This window comes from Primulina huaijiensis, chromosome 11, assembly GCF_012295235.1.
Source record: "Primulina huaijiensis isolate GDHJ02 chromosome 11, ASM1229523v2, whole genome shotgun sequence".
NCBI classification, from domain to species: Eukaryota; Viridiplantae; Streptophyta; class Magnoliopsida; order Lamiales; family Gesneriaceae; genus Primulina; species Primulina huaijiensis.
The window spans coordinates 23,535,471-23,543,672 of NC_133316.1; the positions used below are offsets into that span (position 1 = coordinate 23,535,471).

General features: G+C 33.1%; 1 protein-coding gene across 1 annotated transcript; it reads right to left on the reverse strand.

Moving 5' to 3' along the window:
* Window positions 1-4,653: 4,653 nt before the first annotated feature.
* LOC140987130 (probable BOI-related E3 ubiquitin-protein ligase 3) lies at window positions 4,654-6,411 on the reverse strand. The gene is made up of 3 exons (XM_073455536.1): window positions 6,207-6,411; window positions 5,729-6,104; window positions 4,654-5,631 (listed from the first exon to the last, which is right to left on the reverse strand). Exons 1-3 carry the CDS (start codon window positions 6,260-6,262, stop codon window positions 5,047-5,049), a joined length of 1,017 nt encoding a protein of 338 aa, XP_073311637.1. The 5' UTR covers window positions 6,263-6,411; the 3' UTR covers window positions 4,654-5,046.
* Between the last annotated feature and the right edge of the window lie 1,791 nt (window positions 6,412-8,202).

Genomic DNA, 8,202 nt, shown 5'->3' on the forward strand with positions numbered 1-8,202 from the left:
AGAATAGAGGTGGGAAAACCGTTAACAAAATGTAACGTGAGAAAGCAGAGGGGGTACCTACCCATCACGCTAGCTTTGGCAGCATCCAAATTTATATGCTTCCAACTAAGTATTTGATTACAAGTCCTTACATGTCTCGATAATGGACAAATGGTGTGACAAACACATTTCCATGCCCTTACATGCATTGTACAAAAAGTTGATTATGAAAAGAAGCACGGTATGGGCATATATCCTTCCTTTATTCTCTCACTCGACTATCACTTTATCCATGGTTTGCTCGTTTTTAATGGGTAAAGTCATGTTTTTTAAAGTTGTTATGTCCCCAAATGCATAGCATAACAATTGCAAATTTAAGCTTTACTATTGTTTTGATAGTTTAAAGAGGGGTTTTTTTTTTTTTTTTTAAATCATCATGCATGAATGAGTATGTGATTTTTCTTTGTGCACTAAATTGTATAGCGATATATATGTAACATCTCTAATCAATTTTTTTTTTAGTTTTCTATAATTAATAGATACAATAATTTTTTACACGGAGTGTTACATTAAAAACTTACTAAGATTTTTTCTCTTTCCCTGTGCATATAAGAATTTGAGATGCAATTGATTGATTACTATAAATGGTTTGAGGTGATGATTCGTTTGAAAAAATTGGAATGGGGAGATCCCAAATACACGTAGCACCATTCAACTGATCCAAGCACCAACTCCCGTGATAAGTTCCAATTACGACAATTATTTAGCTTGCACTCAATTTCTCCTTTGACAATTCCCACTTAAATCTCAAAGATAAGATGCCCATTTTGTTAGAAATCTGATGATGATATGCTATTTAATCAACCGTCCGATTTGGGATTTGGGCCCCGTTATCAAAAGTGACATGACCATCCCATGTACGCCCAGACGCATTTTAGGACTTTCTAAAAAAAATCATATATTTTTATATATAATTTTTTAAAAAAGACCAATATTCTTAGATAAATTTTATATTTTTTGAAACATAAAAAATAGTGGCTAAGAGACAAAAAAAACCAATTTAAAAATAGGACGGCATCAGATTCTTATATTTATAGGAGTGAAAGATACGTGTTATTATTTTTTTTAAGTTAGATCAAATAATATTGAACTATTAATGTTAAATTGTTTTCAATTTAGATCACTTCAATTTGAAAGAGAAGTTTTGTTTAGAAAATATGTAGTATGTAAAATATGAGCATTACTAATTGTATAAAATTTAATATGAGATCATTTTATCAGTCAATTTTATGATATGAATCTTCAATCCGATCATGTCTATGAAAACATTATTTTTCATTTCAGAAGTATTTTTTTTTTTAAATATGGATTGAGTCAACCCATTTCACGTACGACTATTTATTGAATATATATTAGAATCAGTCCAAGGAGGAAAAATAAATTTCCAAGGTATTGATTGTAGATATAAATAAGTGTTTATTATTTTTTTTTATGTAACTTTTATAATAATGATGATGGTAATTCGTAATAAACAAAACGGGGCCAGAAGATGGAAGTTGGAGCCAATTTCCGTCAATGTCTTCTGCATTCTAGAATTGAAATTTGTTTACCGACCGACGTCATTCGATGATATCTACAAATTTTGTTTATGGAAAGACGGGGTTAGTTCATGTTACGTTATGAGTATTTTTTAATTATTTTAATATAATAAGATCGTACAAATTTCTTATATTTTTGTGAAAATTGATATAAATATTGATAATTCAAGTTCTAACATTTAACTACATTCTATGAGAAAAATATACGAGTTCAAAACATAATTCTGTGACCATCATTTACTTAACTTTCTTATAAATTTATATATTCATTTAATCCCCTCCAATTTCTCAACTTTCGTTTTTACTTCATTACATAGAATTACTCCTTCCTTTCATCTCTACGATGATATTTTTAAAAAAAAAATTAAATAAAGGAGTATATATTTATTAAGAAAATTGGAAACAATGGAGGAGAAGGTGGTTCAAAAATGGGAATGACGTGTAGATGGGGAGGGCATGCCGGTCGTAAAGCGACAGATGCTCCTCTTCAACACGCTGGGCCATCCAAGATCTCTACGTTTGTTACTTCCCTAATTGGGATACCCACAGCCCACTCAATTCCAATATATATACATATAATATGGAAAAATATTAAATAATCTGTTTTTTTAAATAACATAAAATTACTAAATTAAATTATGTAAAAACAATTACTAGTTACTATTGGCAGCAAATCAAATATCCATTACAGTATATTTTTGCGTCCTGACAAACCCCATTAGATTTTGCCAACTGTTTAGAACAAACGATAGCATATTTTGAGTAAAAACAGTCTTTAAATATCTATTTAATCAATAAATAAAAACATAATGAAATTATCTGTACACAATGACAAATCTATATTAAAAAAATAATTTAAAAAAGAGGATCAAATTATAAGATATCAACAAGATTAGTTAAGTCCCACGCATCCCATTGGTTTTATGTTTTTATTGTTATCTGTAAAGAATATTTTAACGTAAATGCACTCATTTCGGAAATCAGGCATGCAAACAACAGATGTTTATTATTAATAATAATAGTAATAATTAAACAAGAGATGTTAATAATAATAATAATAATATAGAACTCCCTTAATTCATCAGCTTTTCTCACCATAAATTTATTGTTATCACCATGTCCTTTTTTTTGTTTCTCTGACCATTTTCTATATTGAATCTGCCGAATATTATTTTTTTAAATTGTAATAAATACATTATATCAACCTTCACGAATTCAGACCTGAAATTACGAGCACAGAGATAGTCTTTTATGGTTCCTTTTCTTTTTCCGAAAACGATAAATCCATTAGTTTTTTTAAAAGGAAAAAATTTACTCTACATGACATATGACTGATGAATTCATGAATCAATAGCTTAACCAGCGAAGAACATGGCTGTATGCTAATATTTGGATTTGTGCTTAACTCAACTGTAAAAATTAACTTACTGAGATATGATTGTTCAAATACATATATAAATCTTCCAGAGATTTTATCCAAACGATGTGAAATAACTAACACATCCGCTCACGTACGAGAATGAACATCTGAAACGTGAAGTTCATAAGACAACGGGTGATCCAATTATTGACAGTCCAACACATAATGATAGAATTTGTGTAAACAATTCAATATGCCCTTATGTTTTCATTAAGAAAAAAACATCCGGATGCGTAATTATTGTTGTATATGTTGATGATTTAAATATAATTGGAACGAATAAGGAAATTCAAGAAGTTGTGTCATACTTGAAGGAATAATTTGAAATGAAGAACCTTGAAAAAAACAAAATATTGTATGAGTTTGCAAATTGGACAAAAATAACGTGAAATATTTGTTCACGTGTCAAATTATACAGAAAATGTCCTTAAACGTTTTAATATGGATAAATCAAATCTTTTAACTACTTCAATGGTTGTTCTATAATTAAACATAGAAAAAGATTCATTCCGTTCACGTGAAGATGATGAAGTTATTCTTGGTTCAGAAATACCATATCTAAGTGTTATTGGTGCCCTTATGTATCTTGTAAATTTTACAAGACCTGATATATATTTTGCTGTAAATTTAATGACAAGATTTAGCTCATATCCAACAAAGAGATACTGGAACAGAATTAAACATATATTCCGTTATCTACGAGGAACGACAGATTTGAGACTTTTGTATTCAAAAGATACCAATAAAAGTATAATTGGTTATGTTGATGCTGGGTATTTATCTAATCCACACAAGACACGTTCCCAAACCGGATATGTATTTACTTGTGGAGACACTGCAATTTCTTAGCGTTCACAGAAACAAATACTCGTACAACTTCATCAAGTCACGCCGAGATTAATGCACTACATGAATCAAGTCGTGAATGTGTGTGAATAAAATCAATGACCCAACATATCCAAATTTCACGTGGATTATCATTCGACAAGAAGCCTATGACACTATATGAAGATAATGCTGTATGTGTTGTTCAAATGCAAAAAGATACATAAAAAACGACGGAACTAAACATATTCGTCCTAAGCTAAGAGCTTGAGAAAAATAAATATATTGATATTCGTTACATTCAATTAAGTGAAAACTCATCAGATTTCTTCACAAAAACACTTTTCACGACAATATTCAGAAAGCATATATATAATTTTAGGATGCACAATTATGAAATTTGTGAAAATTTATTCTTGTTAACATGAAAAAGAGTTTACGTAGCTGTATTTTTTGTTCTTTTATTGTGATTTTTATCTCAATTTTTTTAGTAAGATTTTTAACGATTTATTTACTAATTGATATTATTCATTATTATTATATATGTGGTGACATGTACTCTAATCCTGGTAGTCTGTCATGCTTCCTTTGAAAGTGACACAAGAAAGAGGGTTGTTTGGGTCCCCTTAAACAAACCACGCACGTGCACGGTACGCGCATCTATTAGCCCCACCACCTTAGCTACTCTGTCTCCGATGCCTACCCTATCTTCGGCCGTCGGTTACATATATATATATATATACAAAGATTTATTATGAATAAATTCTTCGTAAAATAACATTAAATTAGTTCCAGATTGATTAGCTTTCCGTACTTTTGTCCTTGCTCGTAATATATTAATATTAACAATAATTTAATAAATATTTAATTTTTGGGGACTCCAATCCAACAAGTGTATTGATTCTTGTGTGTATGTCTGCGTGTACAGTGGGTTGCCGTACCCCATTATACAAATTACACAGCAGCCGAGCTTTCCTCGGTGCCGCCTGAATCCAACCCTGTCGTTTTCACCACTACAGCGACATTTTCGCGAGTCCTACGTGGGTGAGCTGACATGGGTGGTCCGTTGAGTTCCCCTTGATTTTTAGGCAAAATATGAAGGACCATTAATTTCAATCGGGTAATTGCAAGTAAAATGAACAAATTGTCTCTCTTTTTTTTTTTTTTTTTTTTTTTTTTTTTTCTATTTATCGTAAATTCTTGAAGGTAAAGCGGAAGAATGAATCACGAGGAGAGATTAACGTGGAGGCTAGCGGTTTTGATGGAGCTGCAAACGGGGCAAGTAAGCAGAAACGACCCGCAGACCGCACAAAGACACAGATGCCGGCAAGGCAAAAGCAACACGCAAGATTCCTCTTTCCCGCAGCTCCTGCAAGTCCTGTTACCACTCTTGACCCCGTAATCTGCGTTGTCCGTCGTTTGGTTTTCGGCCGACGCCAGCGTGCCGATTTCTTCGTAGTTGCTGCCACAACAAGACTGTACGTCGTCCAGCAACGCCGCCTCATCGGCCCGGCGCCGTTGTATCAGATGCTGTTGGTGTTCATCTTGCACGTGAGTTAGGACTTGCTCAAGATCACATCTCAGAGCATTCGCAGTAGCTTCGTTTGTCTGTGCCAAATCCCTCCATATCTGATTTTCAACACACAGTAATTTCACTTTCTCCTCCAGCGCGCAATTTAACTTCTCGATTTTTTCTATTTCTTCTTCTTTTGCTTTCAGCTTCTTTGCTATGTTCTCTTGAACAGCCGCAGCGAAGCGCGTGGAATATCTTCGACGTCTCTCTTCCATTTCCATCCTTACCTTTTCCGTCTGTCCAAATATTTTTCAGCATTATTAATTAAAACTGCAAATGCATTAAATCGTTATTTAAAATGTAACTGGACTGAGAATATCGACAAGTACGTACATGTTGGGAGATGATAAGATCGATTTCCATTTGCTGCTGTTGAATATGCGACGAGATATCCTCTCCGAGAAAATTGAACGAACCGCAACGATTATTCGCACTCTGGCTCGGTAAAACGTTCGTGAATGTCGTCGAAAGCAGAGGACTGACCGGATCCCTCGAACGCTTCCTCGAAACAGGCATGGCGCAGGTGATGCCACTATCAGATTTCATCGCCACAGCTTTTGGCGTAACAGTATTCGCGAACGCTGAGCCGTACATAGGAACGGCGGCATCCATAGCCGCACTCATCCCTGATAAAGGCGTCATCACCCCATATGCCATCGGAGTTCCATAGACGTTTCCATTAACTTCCACACCGTTCATCACCAAATTTCTACATTATTCATTCAGAGAATATTCAAACCCATACCTTGACAAACATCCAGGAAAGAGAACATAAAAATTGAAAACCCATCTCAGAAATAAGTGAACCTACCCATTGCTAAGGACCTGTGGAGGAAAAAGATGGAGATGCCGAGCTTCAACCGCCATCGAAACCTGTAGTGTGTCTCCCCCTTTCCTAAGCCTGTGCGTGAATTTATACCAGAATAATAACAGCTCGGTCTGCCGGAGATGGTTCGGAACTGAGGTGGAGACACAGAGAAGGAGAGGGAAAATATGAAAGGGAGAAGAAATAAATGGTCATGCAAAACAAGGGGTGTTGGCGTATTTAAGGGATTGGGTGTGGCTTTTAAGGACTCGTGAATTATCATTTCGGATAAGTCGAAACACCGTCTATTTATCAATGTTTTTAAAATCAAACATAATAATAATTTGTTTATTCAAATACGTATCTCTTTTTTTTTAAAGTAAAACAAAATACCTTTTGAAATAGCCATTCTCGGGTTTTTTTTATTGGTAATAATGTTGTTTTTAATCTAAAATTCAAAACATTTAACGAAAGCAAATATTAATTGGATAGCCAAAATGCTTCTTCGTATTGTGTTGACCGACGAGTGGGGTTAAATCGAAAGTGTATTTTAATATCATCAAATAATGTAAATTAAAATATGAAATTTGTCATATATATTGACGAACCAAAAATTAATTTTTGAATAAGAAATACTCTGACACTAAAATAAAATAATGATAAAAGCATAATAATAAGATTAGAGATTCGGTCAGACCGGAAATTCGGCCAAATCCGAGGGGTTAATCTGGAACGTTATTATTGATTCATAGTCGATGTTTGTCGTTTATGGTAACAAATCCTGACACGTGTGAGGAACTCTGCACGTGCAAAGGGTGAGCAGCGTGGCGGGGGTGGATGAGCGCTGGAGGTTGGGAAATGGTACGGGTCGTGTGATTTCGGTTGGGTGCGTGGGCCCCAACTGAGGCCAACTCTTTTTACGATTTTATTGTTTCTAAAACTTGATATCATAATAATAATAATATGTCAAACAAAATAATTAAAGTTTCGTGTACATGAATTGTATGGATACACATGAGTTTCATGTACCATAAATTGGTTGGGCGATAACGGTGCAAGGTAGGTTTGACCCCACTACTCTTGTTTCAGCTTTAATTATTATAATTAACTAGAAATTTATAACTTCGTCTGCGTGTAAATATGGATTTTGTAGGACTGAAGAAAAATGTTTAGGACATATTCTAGTTATTAATTAATCTATTATCGAAATTATCGGCTTGTAATACGACGACGACAACGTTTATTATTATATAATAATATTATTATTGTATAATTGAAAATTGGTATGTGTGTGTATGTGTGTTTTTTTTTTTTTTTAAAGAAATGAATGCGTTGGTTGCCCATGCCCCAAGTTTCATTTTCTTGCGTGGTTCTGCGCGCTTCGTCAACAGATGATACCACCAATATATGTCAGATCAAAGCATGCATATGGACAGACACTATTATTTAGTTTGGTCTATGTCACTTTCTACACACACCCACAATATTTAATACATTTGGATGGAAAATTAATTAATAAAAACAAAACCAATAGATTATTTTGTTATAAATTTAAGTTTTTTAATTTAATAAAAATAAGCATATCTAATTTGTTCATTTATATATATATATATATATATGTTACATTATATTTATATATAAAAACATAATAAATCAATTGATTTATACATTTTCGCTACAACACAACTCGTTTATATGGATGATAAATTTTCTGAATCATTATTTGCATCAGATAGCGACATGTTTATGTCGAATTTGACACGTAGTTGGCTGATTGAGCTAAATGGCAAAAGCAAAATGCCAATTTTCTAACATATAGTGTTATTATTATTATTTTTTTTATTTTTTTCTTACTACATATACACATTCTTTATTTATTGGTAATTAATTTCCCCACTAAATATTGATGTACGATAAATCTTGACAATTTTTTTTTTGTTCATGTGAGTTTCGATGCTGCAATTCGGACAGATTAGCTGCAATTAAGGAGACATGTCTGGCA

What these genes read in the sequence shown, in the direction of transcription:
- LOC140987130 (XM_073455536.1), bottom strand. Translation starts at nt 6,262, where the DNA reads ATGGCGGTTGAAGCTCGGCATCTCCATCTTTTTCCTCCACAGGTCCTT. An exon ending in CCACAGGTCCTTAGCAATGG is followed by an intron (nt 6,105 to 6,206) that starts GTAGGTTCACTT and finishes TGAATAATGTAG; the next exon opens with AAATTTGGTGATGAACGGTG. An exon ending in ATCTTATCATCTCCCAACAT is followed by an intron (nt 5,632 to 5,728) that starts GTACGTACTTGT and finishes ATATTTGGACAG; the next exon opens with ACGGAAAAGGTAAGGATGGA.